A 20,052-nucleotide genomic window follows, 5' to 3' on the forward strand; every position below is an offset into this window, starting at 1 on the left:
CCTAAGTGGTAAAATAGAAAAAGAAAAACATATGTGAGACGTGGGCTCTTAAGTGGAATCTAAGTTTGTGAAATGTATTCTTAGTGCATTTTTGGATACGTGAAATTGGGTAATATTAGGTTGAAATTTTAACTAAATTGTAGCACAATTATCTAGAGCCATAATCTTTGTTTGTCTATATGTGTATAAAAAAATACAGATCAAAATGCATACCTAAAACCCTAGGGACACCACTTCTCAGTGCAACCCGACCGAGTCCACGGACCGCTCTCCGATCGATCCATATCCACGTTGCGACGCACCTCTGTATGATCGATAACAACAATTAAAATAGGGTGAATAGACATCTTATCAAATTCTTGAATATATATATTTTTTCTCACCTAACACTCTTAAGACAAAGAGCGGAAGCAAGAAAACAAGAGAAAATCATAATAATTATGAAAAGACCATAAATTCACTGGATGGATCTGAAAACTAGATTCTATGATAAATCAATTCAAGTGTCATCACTCACAAACTCTTACAACTTGAATGAAAAATACTTAGATCTAAAGAAATGAGAACTTGATAAAGAAATTCTTTAAGTTAATGGATCTAGAGGATAGGGGTGGTTCAAGACCAACTCATATGTGATTCTTATCCCTCTAAAACAAGAATAATTTCAACAAGGTGAAAAATTTCAGCTTTGAAACAAAAATAAAAATTACAACAAAAACTGAGAAACTTGCAACCAAGCAATGAAGCAAATAGAGGGAAACTATAAGGAGATAAATACAAGCACAAGATAAAATATAAACTTCATTTCTTATATAGGAATACCCTATTTTCGGCGGATTACAGAGTATTTTTTAATACAAAAGCTCTCACCTAATGCAAAGACTAAACACTCATCTATCCCTCTTCCAGCCATTCCACTCTATTTATAGCCTAGGTTCTTTGACTCATAAGTTTTCTATATTGTTTCTAAAATATCTCTCTCTTCCAATACACTCCTACCTACCACTAAGTGTATTTTCGTCCATATTTTTCCTCGTCCATTGAACGGCGGTGGTGCCTTTATGATTTAGCTTCGTCTTGATACAAGCTTCACGATGATGCCACGTGCACTTCACACTTTCCCAGGGTTTTTAGGCCAAACCACGAAACTATCTCGCGCGCTTCTCAAAGCGTGACTCACCACCACTTGCTTACACCTTAAGCAAGCCACCTGATGTCGACGCGTGTACTCCATCTTGTAGTATCGACCATCGGTAAGTCTCTCCAGCTCCAGATCCCTCGGGTCATCTTGTCACTTGCACCAGCATCCCTTTCGCTTGACTTTGTCAACACACCGTCTTCATTCACTTTCTCACGTTGTGCTTGTACACCATGTGTACAGCACGTGTACAGTTAGGATCATCCTTGACTCTACTCGACCATCTTGATCATCTGGTACCAAGCACCCTGCTTAACCCTGATCATCCCACCATCGATCGTCAAGTTACATCCATGACCTGTATATCATAAGATAAGCACAAACATATCTCCAATTCCATCTCCAATTAGACAAAATCAAAATTCTCTGTTGACAAACTTATCCCAGAAAAATTGTGAACAACAGATGATCCGACGTGTATTGCCCTATGATCACCGGACCATCCGGTGAGTGCAACCTGCCAGACAAGTCATTTTGCAACCTCTTTGGAACAAATTCTCCGATAAGTCATCCAGTGTTCACATCCTCCATCACTGAACCATCCAGTGTATAGAACTCATAAACTCCGCCTCTTGGAATGCTCCGACGTGCATAGTGCCTCATCGTCAGACTATTCGACATGTACAAATTCTCTAGTGCCGGATCACCTGCGAGTGCAAATTTCCTAGCTCAGAGATAAACACTCCAACTCCAATATCTTTTGTTAGTCTCAAACATAGACAAACACAACGATACTTATGCAATACCAAAGATCATCAAACCAACTCAATAAACTTCTCAATCACTCATCACAAATAAATTAAGGCATATGTCAACTTGGTTTCTCAATCTCCTACTTGATGAGTGCATTGACAATAATCAAAGCACAAAGATTTTAGTTTAAAGAAATTACAGCAAGAGAAGCTCATCCAAGTGACCAAAAGGCTAAAAAGAAATCAAATTAAGGTCACTTGGCATAAGAAAGATTGCATAATCCCGAAGAGAAGCAAGGACAAGCCAAAAACAACAAACTCCCCTTGATGAATGCACAATTTTCATTATGCAAGATTTTTCTTTGTGATTTAGTGTATATTTTTTCCCACTTCAGCAATACAAACATCAAGGACAAAACATCTTGCAATGCATGAATATGCAATCATAATGAGCTTTCACAAGTATACCACAAAGCATTTGCAAATGCTAGAAACGTCAAAGGACTATGATAGTAGAATGAGGAATTCACAATCGCACAAAGTCTCAAAAAGATATAGTGTTACAATAGCATGAAGCTTTACAAGCTAAACTTAAAAAATTATTGACGCATTTAAGTTCATATAGCCAAATCATGGTAAAAGCGACCACCACATAAGCATCCACTAGCAAATTTCAATCTCGAACTAGGCAAACAGTCATTCATGACAGTAGGCTTTGCAAACACTCACATATAAAACTAATACTTAGTTATATCAAGTGATTAAAAAGATTAAGCATTTATGCACAATTCTTTGTAATTCATTTTATCCTCGAGTTGTATCTTATCCAAGTTAAGTATCACACGACTGGGTATGACAAACATCTCGAGGCTTCAAAATAACCGTATTGGATCACATCTTAGCAAAAGAAACTTGATTGTTCAAAATTATTCAAATAGCATAAATTCTCAAGTTTTTCACAAGATCAAGTCAAATAATATCTTTAGGATACAATAAACAACATGTTCCCTCAAGGTTCTATCATGAGCTAAAAATTTGACAAAGATAGAAAATATAGTGCAATGTTTCCCAATCAACTGTCTTGAACCAAGAAGCTTAGAGCAAGATATTCATCAACTTAGCCTTAACATAAGTATTGACTAAGCTAAAGTAACTACGAGCATGGTGATCAAGAATGTAGCATTTTATAGTCTATATGATTCATAAAATTGCCAAATCCCATCTTTAGGAAATCTAGCTTGCTCGAAATGTTTCATGTCAAAGCATCAATATGAGTCTAAGATTAAAAGATTGCTTCGGACAACTACTCAACATAGTCTAAATTTAAGACTAGCAACTGAAAATACGAAAGACATATAAGTGAAAGCTCAACTACTATGATTATCTTACACAATGCGATGCAATGCAAAGGCAATAAATGTAAGATAGAGTATGTACAACTGCAACTCCTCCTCACACAATGCCATCTGGATGATAAACTCCAAGCTCTCCACTCAGAAAGCAAACCTTATTGCATCTAAAGGTTTGATAAAGATATCGGTAAGCTGGTGTTAGTTATCTATATATCTCAAGTTAATGTCTCTCTTCTCATTGTGGTCTCATAAGAAGTGGAATCTCATATCTATATATTCGGTTCTGAAGTGTTGGACTGAGTTATTGGCTAAGCTTATGACACTAGTATTGTCACACAAAAGTGGTACACTCTTGAAGTCTAACCTAAAATATCTCAAGGTATCAACCATCTATAAAATCTGAGAATAACAGCTAGTGGCAGCAACATATTTAGCTTCGGTAGTTGACTTGGTAACACTAGATTATTTACGAGAAGACTAACAAATAAGAGAGGTACATAATAAATGATAGGTACCCGAGATACTCTTCCTATCAATCCTACAGCCAACGAAGTCTGCATCCGAAAAACCTCGAAGGGAAAGTGAAGAAGATGCAGAAAACCAAAGACCATTCTCAAGGGTGTGTTTGACATACCTCGAGATGTGCTTCACCGCTTGGAGATGAAATGTCATTGGTGATGCTTGAAAACGAGCACACAAGCAGACAACGAAGTGGATGTCGGGTTTTATCACTGTCAGATACAAGAGGGGGCTAATCATACTCATGTACTCCTCACTGGTCTACCACCTCACCATCTTCATCTAGATCAAATACGGTTGAGGTAGCCATCGGTGTCGTCAAGGGTTTCGCATTGCTCATGTTGAACTTCTTCAGCAGATCCTTGATGTACTTCATCTAGTGAACGAATGTACCTTACTTGCATTACTTAATTTGAAGCCTAAAGAAGAAGATGAGCTCTCCCATCATCAACATCTTGAATTCCCTGCTCATAGTTTCTGTAAACTTGTCTACAAGAGCATGAGAGGAACTATAAAAAATGATATCACGTACATAAATCTGAACAAGTAAGAAATCATTGCTATGTTTGAAGGTAAACAAAGTCTTATCCACTGACCCTATCACATACCTAAGCCTATCATACCAAGCCTTAGGCGTCTGCTTAAGCCCATATAAAATATTCTAAAGCTTGTACACTCTATATGGATATTTGGGGTGCTCAAAACCAGAGGTTGCTTGGCATAGACCTCTTTTTCTATAAAATCATTTAGAAAAACACTTTTTACATCCATTTGATACAACTTGAAACCCTGATATGCCGAAAATGCAAGGAGGATCCTAATGGCTTTTTAATCTATGTACTGGTGCAAATGTCTCTCCAAAGTCCATCCCCTCTATTTGAGTGGAACACTGAACTACAAGTCTAGCTTTGTTTCTAAATATAGACCCATCATCCTCCTGTTTGTTCTTAAAGACATATTTTGTGCTATGGTATGAATATTTGGAGGTGGATCTACAAGAACTCAAAATTGGTTTCTCTTAAAGTTTTCTAGTTTTTCATGCTTGACATTGACCCAATTTGAATCATAAAGAGCATGTCCAATATCATGGGACTCAAAAGAAGCATCAAATGCAGAATTAGTGAAATGGGCATGTTGAGCAGATTTGGACATCGTTACCCTTTCGCCAAGGTCGCTAATCATCAGCTATGGGGGATGTCTCCGCTAAATGTGTTGAGGAGTCTTACGTTGTGAGATGATCTCCCCCTCAAATGATGTTAGTGCATGCTCAAAAGCAGCTGAAATGAAAGTAGAGGCTGCAGGACCTGCTGCTGATGTCGAAGAAACAAGAGCCAACTCAGGAGCATGTGTGATAGCAGGAAGTAGTGGTCATCCCCATCATCACAGAGATCTGGAAGGTCATCATCTACAAATATGCTTTTATTCATCTCTTGATCACCTACACTCTCAAAAACAGGGCTAGCACAAGGGGTTGATTTATCAAATGTCACATCACAGGACTCCATGATGGTGTTAGTGTCAAAATTATAAACCCTGTAAGTATGACCATAAAGAGAATACCCTAAAAAAATTCTATCAGAAGAACACGACTTGAACTTATCAAGATTGTCATGCTTTAGGATAAAGTAACGATAGCCAAAGACCCTCATATGTGAAACCTTCAACTTCCTCCTAAAGCGCAACTCATAAGAAGTCAAATTCAAAATCGAGCGCTAAAAAATCTAATTTGAGATATAACAAGCTGTGATAATAGTCCCTGCTCAAAACTTGCTAGGAGTCCTATGCTCATCAAGTATCGTCCTATCCATCTCAAACAAAGTTCGATTCTTCCTTTCAACCACGTCATTCTACTGAGAAACACATAGAGCATAAAATTGATGCTCAATGTCATGTATCAAAGAGATAGTTTTTGAACTCGGTGCCATTATCACTATGAATTGCTTTCAATACACTAAAAAATTCCTTGAATAATCTCAAAGCTAAGCTCAGAAAGTGTAAAAATACTTTATTCTTGCTCACAAGAAAGAACACACAAGAGTAGCGAGATTAGTCATCAATAATGATAAGTACATATCACTTCTCACCCGCCGAACAAACTCGGAATAGATCAACAATGTCCATATGGAGAAGTTCTCCCGGTCGTTCAGCTATCACCAGATTAACTGATGGACGAGAGGCAACAACCATCTTACCATACTGACAAGGAGAGTAAATAATGTTCTTCTCAAACTTGAGCTTGGGCAATTCTCGGATCAAGCTTAGGACACTCAACCGTGAGAGCAAATCAAAATTCATGTGCCCTAGCCTCTTATGCTACATCCAAAGCTCAAAAGAAGGTTGTGCAATTAAACACCGAGAATAACCATAAAACTCAGGAAAATTGGCTCCAAAGCTCTCCCAACTCGAGAAATCTGACAAACCAAAGCACTTTAAGAATCAAGAACTCAAGAACATCGCGTTTGAAATGCACTTCCAAGTTCTAATCCAACAACTGGATACAAAAGGCAAATTATATCGCAGATGCTCCACCAAAACCACATCTTTAAGAGTAAAACTCTCACTCACTTTTACCATACATTTGGCCTTCACTCTACTTTTTCTATCATCCCCCAAAGTGACGTACTCATGTCACTTCGTCGGGGTGAGACTGGAGAACAATGATGTATCTTTGGTCATATGGCACGAACAATCGAAGTTAATGAACCACTTGTTCTCCAAGCCTCCACCTGCCACCTACATCAAGTAAGAAGAGCTCGAGTACTCGGTGCTGAGGTAAGTAAGGAACTTCTTGGGGATCCAGCACCAAATCGCTCGAGGTAAAGATGTGAAAACGGGTGTATGTAAATGAATGTACTTAAAGATGCCTAGAGTTGGGGTGAATATGCTTTTCTGAAAATTAAAATTAACCAGCAGATTAAACAGATGCCGGATACTCCGGTGAAGGTCGGATACTCCGGTCTGTCCGGAGTATCCGGTCTAGTCCGGAGTCTTCGGTCTATACAGGAACTTGAGAACAACTAAAGTTAAACAAGAACAACTAAAGTCTAAAAGGTGATACTTGTTCTAATATCATCACAAAGCTTAAACAATAAGAGATACTAGCAAGATGATCACTAACACTAATTGTATGGGAAAAATCCCGAAACTACACAACTAAATAAAATTGCACAAATGATGAGACAAGAGATTATCCTGGAGTTCGGCCACCTCACAAAGAAGTGCATACGTCTCCGTTGAGGAGCTCACAAAGAGCCGGGTCTTTTCCAACCCTATCATCTTCTAGCGACCACAAAGATAAAGCTAGAATTTCCTTACTCAAGTCGATGTCGATTACAAACTTCCTGTGACACTCCACAATGATTGGGTGCTCTACGGGCGATGCCTTGCCGTCTAGGAGCACAAGGCTCTAAGAGAAATGATCACAATATATGCTCGATGATAAACTCAATGCTCAAGTGACTCAACTTCACTCCAAACACAATCTCACTAATTTGGCGCAAAAACTAGGCACTAGAGATGTTTGGAGGGCTTTTAAATGCTCTTGGAAGTCTTTATGAAAGTAGAGCTCGGCAGCAACAGCAAGCCTTTAATGCTTGGGGGTGTGGGAGTATATATAGCTCACTCTAAAAAACTAGCCGTTACTGTTCTGACATACCTACCTCAGAGTATCCGGTGAACACCGGAGTCTCCGGCCTAAAATCCAAAACGGCGTCAGGACGGTCTCAGAACTGTGTCAGAACTATCCGTTACGATTCTGTTAAGCTGCCGGAGTCTCCGGTGAACACCGAAGTCTCCGGCCCAGACTTAGCTACCACCGAGACAAAGTCCGAAAACTTACCGGACTCTCCGGCCTCTCCAGGTACCGGAGTATCCGGTGAACACCGGAGACTCCGACCTTTTTCTACCAAAAATAAATGCTTAACCGAGCAACCCCTGGTGGAGTCTCCCTCAGAGACTCCGGCCTAAAAACTCACCAACTACCGGAGTGTCCGGTGAACACCGAAGACTCCGGACAATTAAAAAATTGGAACCGAGGCTCTTCTGGCGGAGTCTTTCTCGGAGACTTCGGCCTAAATACTGAGGACCGGAGTATCTGGTGAACACCGGAGACTCCGAACTCAGTAAACTCTGCCAATATTTCCGGTGTTCGTGGGTGAATGTGTCTCTCAACTTATTGGTTCTAAAGGTTATTTTGAGCATTAAGACACCATGAAAGCAAACAAATGCAACTATCTTAATAGTACGGCTAACCTAGACTCAATTTCAAAGATAGAACGATTTAAAACCTATTGAGTACTACACATTGCTTCTCTTTTCTTTTCGAGGGGCGTCAATCGTCGTGAGTCTTCACAATTGAGACTAAGATCTGTTCATAGCTTCGATAAATATATTAATTCTTTAATCGTTTTGTCATCAATAAACCAAAACCCACTTAGGGGGCCTAGATGCACTTTCAGTAAATCAGTCCTAGCACGTTGGGGGCATGTACCAGGATGAGGAAAACATGATCCGTCAAAGCACTGTGACTCAAAGCCTCTGCCACGCGGATCAAAACCATATGAACCATGGTGTGACCTACGTCGGACATAGCCTGTAGAAGAGAACTAAAAAGCGTCTGAAACTCATAAGTGAGAGCGAGGAAAAGGCTCATGTACACCAAAAGAGAGGCGGTACATGTCTCGAGTGCTTCACTCCCACTCACGCCACTCATCTCTCCTACGGAGAAAATAAAACTCCACTAGGTGACCCTTTCTCTGGCAGTAGGTGCACACATAGCATCTCTCATGAACTGTCCTGCCAATCACTCTAGGTTCTGTCACATGGGCTTTTATTTTAGGCTGAGAAGCTCTCTTAGGTTATGTCTTTGGAAGCTCTCTCTTCTTTATTTGTGGTGTGGGATTGTTCTTTTCTGGCATAGGTTGTGTGGCATTCATCTTGACTCTTTCAAACTCTAGGGCAGTTGATGTGGTGAAAACAGTCTTAGCAGTATTGTATGCAACTCTCTCAAAGCCCAACCCTAGAGCTAATCCTATCTTATCTTCACACATCTCGATCTTGGTCAAAATCAAATCTATTTTGCCCTTACCTGCTGAGTACTTCTTCGCAAGAGAAAGCAGGTATTCATTCTCAGCCATGAGCTTCTGAACTTATCCTCTAACCCAGCTGAGTTTGTCCTTAAAGACGATACAGGTAAAACAGTTCAGCTGCACATTCTTATAACACTCAACACTCTCTAATTTAGACTCTAACTCGTGCCCATTGTGCCACACATATGAGAGCATTGTTCTAGAGTTTTAAAGGAGAGAGATGAGTGTTTAGCTAATATATTAAGTGTAAACTTTTATATGCAAAAACTCTGTAATCCGTCTGAAATAGGGCTAACCTCTACAAGAAATAAAATTAATATTTTTCTATGTGCTTTCAATTTCCCTCCTTCTAGTTTCCCTCTGTTGGTTCTCTTGCATTTTTGCAAGTTTTTTATTTTTGGTTGCGATTTTCGTTTTCGTGCTTGAGCTAAAAGTTTTCCCCTTGCTGGAGTTGATCTTCTCGTTGTTAGAGATATAAAATTTACATACAAAACATATACAATTGGGTATTGAATTCTCTTGTCTCTAATATATCGACTTAGAGACCGTCTTCACCCGGTGTTCATCTTTTGATCTTTGAGTAATTCTTCTCAAATTCCAAGATTTGTGTAGGGATGAGTCATGGATTGGTTTACTGTCGAATCTAGTGTTCGATTCCAATCATGAGACTCACTTTTTGTTGGATTTGCAAGTGTGAATTTTGAATTTTGAGACGCTGTTTTGTCCAACCCGGAACTTCCAGATTGAAGTGTCACTTCGTGACAGAGAACCCCGACCCGTAAGTTCATCCGGAACTTCTGGAACCCGGATATTCCAGATTTCACCTAGAAGTTTATGTGAATAGTGTTTTCAACTTTGAGCAATGTTTTCCGCACTGAATTCCCTCTTCTCGTTGGATCTTTCAGTGTTCTTTGAGTGCGCCTTTTTATCGAGTTTCCACTACTTTTTTGTTGTGCCTTGTTGTGATTCGCGTGTAAGGTACGTTGGGTGATAAAATTGAAAAAGATCATCTATTTCGAAAGAAATTTGTTAAAGTATCTATTCAGGCCTTTCTAGTCGCCATTCTCAGCCATATGACGTGGCGCCGCCTCTAGCTCCGGCGACGACTTCGACCTCAGACGCACACGCTGCCTCGGTGATCTCTGCACAGACTTCCAGGTAGGTCTCACCCTCGCTTCTCCCCTCCTTAACACAAAAATGATGGCATTTTTCCTTTACCCACGCAGCATAGATAGGTATAGGTCGATCTTTGTGTAGTTCCGTTCGATTGCAAATATGGTTTATGTTGTCGGGAGAATCAAACATGTGAGACATTGCGACCTATCACAGGAACAAACATCAAGCAAATGTAGCAGGCGATGAAGGTAAGTGACTTGATCTGTTTGAATATGTAATGAAATTCATGTTTGATTATATTCATATTGGCAAAAAGGGGACTTATTTGCTTACATAGTATGATAACATTTTGTGTCTAAACAAATACCTTCTAGTTTGAGTATATCAACAAACAAATATTCTGTCCTCGCAGTCTAAGGACACAGAAACAAATGATCCATTAATCCTTGAACATGTTCGAAATCAATGTGGCAAGAAGCCCCCATTCCACTATTTGTTGAGGCATTGAGCAGCATGTCATCATAGAACAGGGGACAAAATTATAGACATATATCTGAACATTCTGCATTTCCACCGTAGAAGATTCTGCAGGCATCATCGGTACATGGGTGTAAGTCACTAACTGCCAATGTCCTCAAAAAGATGAAATTGGCTCGCCATTGTGAAGCTACTTTTATCACTCCAATCCTGCAAGCACAGCCTAGAGCTAGGATCATAGTCCCACAGCCCAGAGGACATTTGGCGCTGGAGCTTCTTCTTCCTCCCATTTATCCAATTGTTGTGTATGATGAAACAACCAAGCTCCTTGCAAACTGACTGCACATCATGCTTCTCCCATAGACCCTTGTAAGCTCCATTGGGGAACAAGTCCCGGTTCAGGAAAACAACAGTTAAGTTTGTGTTGGGCTCCAGGCATTTGTTGTCACCAATGCGATTTCTTCCATCTTTCCCACACAGGACATCATAAAAACTCGGTTGCTCAGATAATCCTGAATTGGTTGCATGTTTTACTATCATCTCCATTGCAGTGAGGGTCACGCCATCTGAGCGAGCGAAGTAAAGTCCTGAATTCAATCGACGTGGCAAATTTATTGGCCCTGTCAACAACAACAACAACAAGGGGATGCAACAAAATTAGCAGGGTGCTTAGATCTAGAAAACCAACAGAACTGAACTAGCTTACTAGCATATTTCTCTTATGTATTCAATATGTCGGTATACATATTTCTAGGTTGAAGCATGTGTCACTTAAATGAAATTAACTCCTGTTTGCAACTGAATTTGGCCCTATCCTAGATGTAAGTGTACATTATCAAGAGAATCAAAAAGGAAGAAGCATCAGAAAATGGTAGTCATATGACCCAAAATTTACCTGTCTCGTTGTATTCATCAGATTGTGCTCCAAATGTAGCAGGGCCAAGAGAGTACAGGAATGGCATTGGATTATTAAACCAATAAACATCAACATCACTCAACAGCACATTATATCCCAGTCTTAATATATCAAGAACAATCCGTGATTTCACTTTTGTCACTTGTTGAAAACACTGGGTTCCAAAGTGGCAGTCATCAAAGCTAACATTATTTGGTGATAATGGATCTCTGAAAACTGGCAAACCCTAGAATTAGGATTATTAGTTTGAGGTTGTTTGTGGTTGGCAAAGTAAGAAAGTTAAATAATAGAGAAAAGGAAAAGAAAGGAACTGATTCAAATATATTACCTGCAAAACTGAGAATTCATAGGTCTCATTGTCTAAGGCACAAACTATAAAATTTGTAACTCCAAGATGACGCAAGCGGCACGTCCAACTCATTAGCATGTCCCTGTAACTTGCTCCAGCCACACCAAGAACAACAGACCTATTCTTATCAGCAGCAAGCTCAAGGAGCATGCTTAAAGAATATGGAAGATCAACTGGTGCTGAGGTCTCAGAAGAATATCTGTGATCGTGTCCGGACAAGCAATTGTTTTCTTTCCTCCATAGGCTGCCTCCTTCTCCGTGGGCATTTTCTTCATTGCCAATGACTAAATTTGACAAGGTGAGCTCGTCAACTTTGCTTAACATATAATCTTCATAATGCTTTACCACATTATACAGCATGGTAAAGTGCCTTCTTGATAACTGATAGCAATACGACCCATAAACTGCGGCAAGATGGTGATTGACACTATACTCCCAGGATCCAGAAGGTAATCTGCCATTCTTGCTAGAGTTCATGTCTTGATTAGAGCTGGAACTTTCAGGATACAACCCAAGTACTAGACTGCTTGCGTCAAAGATGAGCCTCATCTCAGATGATAAAACCTCATGTGCCAGCCACCTATAGTGTACCCCTCTTCCATTCAGAAAAGAAGGTAGAACTCCTGCATGTAAAGGACTCCTCGGATTGTTCCACGCCATGATGACCCCCCTGTCAGAGCTTTCTGCTACCCACTTGTCAGCTGGAATCTCCTGCAGATAATACATACAGAGAAACATTTGGTCAGCAACTGCAAGTATACAACAACTAGGAATTTTCTATGAATCAAAAATTGCCCCTAGATAGACGAAAAGGTACCTTATTGAAGCTCACTTCTTTGCCATCTGCTTTTAACCAATGGCTTCCATTGTCAGCGAGCTGGTAGTGGAAATCGGTGATGTTACGTGGCATTGCAACAAGGAACCAATCACGATCAATCTTGCTGAATTGTGTCAACGCGTTAACAATTTCAGGAAGTAGAACAATCTCGGCATCAACAAGAACGCTAATGTCAGAATCAGCAGCAGCCTGTGCTCTTGCGACCATCGAGTGGAAGAATGGCGTACCCGTGAACCTGAACCGAGGAAGAAGACACCACTGGTGAATTCCATGATGCAACCACGATTACATGGCGCAGAGCCGCAGATGAAACAGATTAGGAGGAGTTGATTTTGGCTTACGTAAGATCATGAGGTTAAGGGTTTTGCGAGTGCGTACGAGGAATCGACGGCGGCTTCGACGGTGACCCGGCGCCCGAGCCGCGAGGCGAGCGTGACCACCGCGGGGTGGGCGCCGAGGAGCACGACGCTGACGTTCCCCGGGAGCGCCAGCCAGGAGCGCACCGCCAGCTCCTGCCGCGCGGGAAAGCCCTCCGGCGTCGGTCGCGGGGCGGAGAAGATCGTTACCCTCGGCGGCGCGCCCCCGGGCAGGATCTGGCGGCTGCCGCCTTCCTCGTTGTGATGACGGTTGCTCGCGCGTGAGGAGGAGGACCAGAGCACGGCCGCGGCCACAACGAGGGCAAGGACGAGGAGGCGTCCCGCGATCCGCGAGGCGAGTTCGGCGGCGCCGCTGCCGTTCCCTCCGCGGCGCGGGGGAGGGCGGTGGCGGTGCGAAGGGAGGAGGAGCATTTGGGCGCGCTCCGCGGCGGGCTGGCGGGCGGAGGGGCAGGAGTAGCTTGTTTGGCCTCGCGGTGGGGCCGACCTGTCATCGAGCGAAGGACCGAGGAGTGGGGCGTGAGACAAGCGTGTAAAAATATCCGTAGCTTCACTTGCAGGTGGGGCCCACTTCTACCTGGGACCACCATTCAGTGGGTTTGGTACCTCGAGTTGTTGACCAGCGAATCAGGACTTGACCGAGATGCGCTAACTTGACGCTGCAGGAAAGATGATTTACAGCTGGGAAGGAAGTAAACATGTGCACATGCGCAAACAGCAAAGGTCGTTAGTCCGATCATTATATAAAGATTGCAATTGATTCTATTATTTTAGAGTGGTTGATTTGCCAAAAAAAAATTACGTTGTTATGAAATATTATAAAATAATCTTTTACTAGTAGGATGGTAGGATCAACTTAGCTTTCGAATAAGAATCGAATTTACACGTTCACTGTTTGCAGAGAAATTTTCCCTGGAAAGAAAATTGGCTTTGCCTAATCTCAAGATAAAAAGGACATGGCTTACCTGTGTCAAGCCCAGACCGACCCAGGACGGATCGACCCGGCCCAATGGGCCTCTTTCAGATGTGCCCAAAATGCAACCATCGTTCCTTCTCAGTAACGCACAACTGTTTCAAAAAGAAGACGACTTAATTCTCAGAAAATCTTGTCTCAAAAAGAAGAAGAATCAATTCTCAGAAAAAGAATTTTGAATCGCAATGTTTGGATTCGCTCAACTGAGACTCGAGAGATCTAAAGTTTGTTTGATAAAATAAAATAGTTTAAATTTTTATATTTAATTTAAAATAAAAATCAGATGATTCAACTAAATAACTTCAATCATCCACAGCTCCAAATTTAAGATCTTTTGAATCTAGATTTAACTAGCTCTAAAATATCTTAGATCAGTTGTGTCAAACGGGGCTGACCGCTCCCCGCAATCCCACCTCACCAAACTAGCAACCCACCACGGCGACTGCCCTGTGGGTCCAGCACGGTACGTCCACGCCGTCTTAATGACAGGGGGTGGCAAGCTGCATGGTATATTTAATTCGTAGCAGTGCAGTGCCGAGCAGGGTACGTGAAATAGTATCGGACGTGCGACCGCATGAGAGGGCAGGACGACCGAGCGCGCCTCGGAAACCGTGGCCGGACGGCTAGCTGCTCGCTTGCTCGGGGAGCGCAACCGCTTCGCTTGCCGCCTTCAAAAGCTCGGCCAGAAGAAATCGAGAAGGCAAGAGAGAGAGGGGTAGACGAAGACGAGACGCTTGAAAAGAGAAAAGCGTATGTAAAACATGTGTGGTGTAAAACATGTAACTCTCTAGCTCTAACTTTTTTTAAGCTGATCAGTCTTAGCTCTAGATTTTTTTAGCAGAAGCTGTGAACAGAACGAGGATATTTAGTTGATACATCTTATTTTAATTTTAAACTGAAAACATTTATTTAAATTATTTTATTTCATGCTACAAATTTTCAACCATGCATTGATGTTGGGAGCTGTACCAAATATAATCTAAATATCAACGGAAAAAGGAGCGTCACTGGGTGGAGGGTCCCGCGGTGATTTGGCCCCACAGGTCAGTTAGAAGTTTAACGTAATCACAGGTGGATCAACTCCGTTTTGGTTAATGAAATCTCAGCGCTTTCAGATTAGCGACGAGGTGACAGGGCCCTCGGCCCGCTCCGCGTGCCGGCAGGGGTAGGTTCCTCGTCGGCGGCCTGACCGACGTGGGGCCCGCCGCCCCGCATTCGCTCCCTCCCGTCCCCTCCCGCTGATGTTCGATTTGAATACCCCAGGCAAAGCAGCCTCGACTCACTTTCGACTCTTTTCGCTTTCTTTCGAGAGGAACAAACGTTCGACAGTTTGGACTTTGAAACTTGTGGTTCACTAGCTTATTAAGAAATTTAAACACTTTTCGTGTAAAGCTAAGCAAGCAGTATAACGGGAATTGGTAGCGTGCTAGTGTTGGAGTTTAGCACATCCGCCTCACGATTTGGATTGCTGAAGAAGAGCTCGGCATTTTCCTTCCGAAGTAGAATGTTGACTCCTAGAATGCCAATCGATATCTCGAGGAAATTGTGTATACTCTTTGATTTTCTATGTTTTGATCAACAGGCCATTGAATCATTTCTAGAGGAGCATTTTTAGGTGGAGCTTGCGAGGACGGTAAGAGCATCTTTAACCAATTACTCATTTAACTTTTTAGTCCTTCTATTTAAGAGCTCATCGTTCAGATTTTACTTTTGCTTCTCGACGCGTTTTAACCAATCCCTCATAAGATTCAAAGGATTAGGTTTTTCTAGGGTAATAAATTCCAAGTTTCCAAATTTAAGTGAAGAGACTTATTTTTTCTCAAAGAGTAGATTCTATTTAACCTTATATATTCGAATCACCTATATATTATTAATATCTTTATAACTCTCTCCCTAACCTCTTCTCTCCAGAGCCTCTCTACTAACATCGGCCCGAGCTCCCTCTCTCTCCCGAAGCTCCCCCTCTCCACGCCTCCACCGTGCGGGCAAGCAGGTGCGGAGGCGACGATGCATCGTGGACGAGCGGGCAGATGCGAGGCAGCATGACGTCGTGGGAGGGGTCATGCACCGGGGCGGCGGCACGGTAGGGGGCCATGCAACCGTGCCATGCATGGGAAGGGCGACGAGGAAGAGGCTAACCGTGGATAAGGAGTCGGATAAGAGCCTTTAGATATGGGATGAGAGAGAAGATTTGGAGCTCTTAAAAAAGAGCCGGACGAGAGGAATCAGTTGAAGGCGATTTTTGGTCGCCGGTTCCTTAAAAAATAGGTAGGGGTTGGATGCTCTGGTTTAAGGACGATCACGAGAAAAGCTCCATATTTCAAAATATATATATTCTGTAATAGTGCATCTCAGTAACAGCAGGCCGTCAGAGCTGTCAGCTGCTCGCCTCAGGAGAAGGGCACTGCAGCAAGTAACCTTCTTGACCGGCCCCTCGCATTTACACTACACCTCCAAGGCCACGGCCACAGCCAGCTGCGAGCGGCGAGTTCTTTAAGGAGGCAGCAGCAGGCCGTTGCCTCGCTTTGCTTGGCCTGGCTAAAAGTTGGCTTCTTGGAGAGGACAATTTCAGCCGGTCCCTTCTGCTTGCTTGTTTCGCTACAAGTAGCTCCGCTGCCTTCCTGTGAGGCGAGGCCGGCTGCCCTGAGCGGGAGAAGAAAGCCAGGAGAGGATGAGCGTGACCAAGTTCATAAAGTGCGTGACGGTGGGGGACGGCGCGGTGGGCAAGACCTGCATGCTCATCTGCTACACCAGCAACAAGTTCCCCACTGTATGTATGCACGCCTGCTTGTTTGCTTCCTCCCTCCCTTCGATAAGCCCATCTCCTCGTTCTACCAATCTCTACGCGTTCCAGTGGTCAGCAATAGATTCGTGATTTCGTGTTCTTGTTCTTCTTGAGATTTGGCTCGATCTGTTGCCTGGCAGTGCTTTGTTAGGGAATCTTTAGGGTAGTTGTTGGCATCCAGTAGCAGTGCATTTCAGCTGTCTCCAAGCTACTAGTCCGTTTGCGTTTCCCAGGATGAGTAGGTACTAGATTGTGCTCACCATGGGTGTTCTGCTCTTGTTCCTTCCCTCTTTGAGAAAACCGACGAAGGAAGCTGCTCGCATTGAGTTTTTCTGGTTGCTGAAACTGACAGCATTATCTTGGTGAAAGCATCTGACAGCATTCTGTTTGATTTTTCTTTTCGCAGGATTACATCCCCACGGTGTTCGACAATTTCAGTGCCAATGTCTCCGTGAATGGGAACATTGTCAACTTGGGTCTATGGGACACTGCTGGTACTGGTTATTCCACTTTCTTGGCTGAATTTTACTAGTGCTCAGAATCTGAAGATTGCTTTGTTTCCTTCATTCTTTTGCTTCGTTCAGGGCAAGAGGATTACAGCAGGTTGAGGCCACTGAGTTACAGGGGTGCAGATGTATTTGTGCTGGCTTTCTCCTTGATCAGCAGGGCTAGCTATGAGAATGTTCTTAAGAAGGTATGCAGATAACATCAGAAAGTGCCTGTTTGATGGTGTCTTTGTCGGGAAAGAATCAAAGAAAGCCTGAAGTTCTAGTGTAGATTACAGATATCTCAATCTCTGACACATGATAATGATACTAACCAAAGTAACTTCAAAAGGGCTTTACTTTTACTTGTGACGGATATCTAGACCATTTTTGGTCAATATCCCAAGTAGTATCTTTGCAGTTTCTGCTTCCAGATATGTGATTGGTATTTTTACTGGAATGGTCTGAACTGAAAATTCTATTCATGACCAAGCAGTGGATGCCAGAGCTTCGTCGATTTGCACCGAATGTTCCAGTTGTTCTTGTTGGGACCAAGTTAGGTGAGGAAATACTGAATGTGACTTTGATTTAGTGAAGTTCAATGCCACAAACTAGTTGTCATGCTTGTCTCAATAGTTAATGGAAAGAATTTGGTTGGCTTGGTCAGATCTCCGTGACCACAGAGCCTACCTTGCCGTTCATCCAGGTGCTTCAACAATCACAACAGCACAGGTTAGCTCTTTCGTCGTCAACTTATTTTCAACACCTAATAGCGTATATTACCAGTAGATGGTAATACAAAGTAGCTTACATTTCCATTTCCTCTCTTTACGCAGGGAGAAGAACTGAGGAAGCAGATTGGTGCTGCAGCTTATATTGAATGCAGTTCCAAAACGCAGCAGGTAGTCATGTGGAATGAGTTGGTAATTGAATATGGTTTGTTGTTAGGTTAATTTCAGTTAGACACAATGTTTTGAATATGGATCATTGGTAATAACCGAATATACTGACCTGGTAATGATGTTGCCCATGCTAGAATGTCAAGTCTGTCTTCGATACCGCCATCAAAGTGGTCCTTCAACCCCCTCGCAGAAGGGAGGTGATGACTGCCAAGAAGAAAAGTAGGCGAAGCTCCGGATGCTCTATAATGTAAGCTTCATCTACCGTTGAATAATTGAATGATTGAATCATATGATCATAATTAATCTTATAGTTTGTTCTGAGAGTTTTGCACCCCTATGAGTCAGTTTATCTGAAGAAAAGGCACAACGCCTATGAGTCATAAAGGCACCTATGATGTAACTCTCTTCTCTCTTGTAATGAACTCTTGAGCCGCAGGAACCTGATGTGTGGCAGTACGTGTGTTGCCTAGGAGTCTAGGACACTGAACTTGAAGGTGAGGATTGGTGTGGATGTGTTATGGCAAGTGATTTTGCTACAGAATGGGACACCGCATGGAATGCTGCTGCTTTTGTTTTCAATAGCTCTTCTGCTGTATGCTTGGGTTATTATACGTGTAGGCCTTCATGCTCTCTCTTCAAGGGGACTGCTGTAGTATCAGAATCAGACTGCTGTAGTGTCATGTAAGAAGGTTGTTGGACAAGGGATTGATGTAGTGTTCTGTAAGAATACACAGGTTAGCTAAAGAATGTTTTGCACCATCTCAGGGCTATGTCTCAAGTGTTCCAATAATTTTATGAGCATATTCTGCAAGTTTGTCAACCAGTGAGAGAAGGTAGATAAAGGTGATCGTATACAGATATTTGAATTCCTTTGATTCGGCGCAATTCAGGCATGTTAGATTTGGCAAATTTGTCTCTAGAACATCCAAATTGTGTGGTTTGGTTCGTTGGACACTGTGACTGCCATTTTGCCTGGTTTGTCTGCAGGACACCGAATCCAATAAAATAAGGCAAATGCTATATCTCAGGTACTTGTTTTTTTTAAAAAAAAATCAGGTGATAAATTTGAGCCGTTGGATCATGTAACTGCCATTTTGCCTAGTTTGTCCGCAGGACACTGAATCCAATAAAATAAGGCAAATGCTATATCTCATGTACCTAAAAAACAGGTGATGAATTTGAGCTGATCCAACGATCTTTACCACGTCAATGTCTCCCATCACGGGATCCTTGCCCTCGTCTCTTGCCTTTCATCTGTCTTTGACGGTGCTTCTATAGTTAGATCTGTTGTTGTCGTCCACTATTGTACTAACCTAGCTCTGTCGTGTCATCTTCACTCGTCCCCACCCAGCACCACCCATCGGCCAACAGCGTCCTTGTCGCCTAGCTGTTCCGCCCCTGTGCCTACCTGCTTCATCAGGTCAATTTGTTGCCAACGACCGATCACCTGCTAGGAATCCACCACTAGCAACCTGAAAAGCTCTAACCCCGACTATTAACTTGTCACTTGATCACTTTCCTAAATTTCAGGCAACTGCTTGATAAAATAACCATTTTTAATTAAGAGAGATGATAAAATACTATTTTGCCCTCTTTCTTTCCTTTCTGCTTGAGCTTCATCATCCCTGCTCTCTTTCGCCTTACTTTCCTTTCTCCCTCCTTTCTTCCCAAGAAGGCATGAGGAGCACCAAGGTACGGGAGGAGCTGCCGCTACATCGACCCTCGACGCGCCGCCAGTCTGCATCGACCCTTGACTTCCATCTGTGCCACCCCGCCATGCCCCGACGCCGGTGGATGTCACCTCCACATCCCCTCTGTCTGTCGCCGGTCATCGCTCCCTAGCCGCCGCTAAACCTGCTCCAAAGCATCGCCCTAGCCTCTCAACATCCCGCCGCCGTCACCAAAGACGTCGCCCCAGCTCCAAAACCGAGGAAGGTCGACGTTGTCCATGTGCTAGATACGAGGAAAACGCCCATCTCCCCGCATCAA

At 42.7% G+C, this 20,052-nt stretch overlaps 2 protein-coding genes across 2 annotated transcripts; one reads left to right on the plus strand and one right to left on the minus strand.

The window, feature by feature from the left end:
* Nucleotides 1-10,384: 10,384 nt before the first annotated feature.
* On the minus strand, nt 10,385-13,457 carry LOC133929221 (beta-arabinofuranosyltransferase RAY1-like). The gene is made up of 5 exons (XM_062375896.1): nt 12,923-13,457; nt 12,524-12,779; nt 11,686-12,423; nt 11,337-11,583; nt 10,385-11,061 (listed from the first exon to the last, which is right to left on the minus strand). Exons 1-5 carry the CDS (start codon nt 13,330-13,332, stop codon nt 10,583-10,585), a joined length of 2,130 nt encoding a protein of 709 aa, XP_062231880.1. The 5' UTR covers nt 13,333-13,457; the 3' UTR covers nt 10,385-10,582.
* Nucleotides 13,458-16,235: 2,778 nt separating this feature from the next.
* LOC133929220 (rac-like GTP-binding protein 2) lies at nt 16,236-18,889 on the plus strand. Its single transcript, XM_062375895.1, has 8 exons — nt 16,236-16,661; nt 17,083-17,170; nt 17,261-17,370; nt 17,658-17,721; nt 17,829-17,893; nt 17,998-18,063; nt 18,198-18,310; nt 18,500-18,889. The coding sequence occupies exons 1-8, from the start codon at nt 16,563-16,565 to the stop codon at nt 18,531-18,533; spliced, it is 639 nt and encodes a 212-aa protein (XP_062231879.1). The 5' UTR covers nt 16,236-16,562; the 3' UTR covers nt 18,534-18,889.
* Nucleotides 18,890-20,052: the final 1,163 nt, after the last annotated feature.

Source organism: Phragmites australis, chromosome 9, assembly GCF_958298935.1.
Source record: "Phragmites australis chromosome 9, lpPhrAust1.1, whole genome shotgun sequence".
Taxonomy (NCBI): domain Eukaryota; kingdom Viridiplantae; phylum Streptophyta; class Magnoliopsida; order Poales; family Poaceae; genus Phragmites; species Phragmites australis.

Bases quoted from the DNA above. Each gene is read 5' to 3' on its own strand.
- LOC133929221 (XM_062375896.1), bottom strand. From the start codon at position 13,332: ATGCTCCTCCTCCCTTCGCACCGCCACCGCCCTCCCCCGCGCCGCGGA. The intron at 12,780-12,922 runs GTACGCACTCGC...TCCTCGGTTCAG, and splicing joins GAAGCCGCCGTCGATTCCTC to GTTCACGGGTACGCCATTCT. The intron at 11,062-11,336 runs GTAAATTTTGGG...TGTTGTTGACAG, and splicing joins TGATGAATACAACGAGACAG to GGCCAATAAATTTGCCACGT.
- LOC133929220 (XM_062375895.1), top strand. From the start codon at position 16,563: ATGAGCGTGACCAAGTTCATAAAGTGCGTGACGGTGGGGGACGGCGCG. The intron at 17,171-17,260 runs GTACTGGTTATT...TGCTTCGTTCAG, and splicing joins GGGTCTATGGGACACTGCTG to GGCAAGAGGATTACAGCAGG. The intron at 18,311-18,499 runs GTAAGCTTCATC...CTTGAGCCGCAG, and splicing joins AGCTCCGGATGCTCTATAAT to GAACCTGATGTGTGGCAGTA.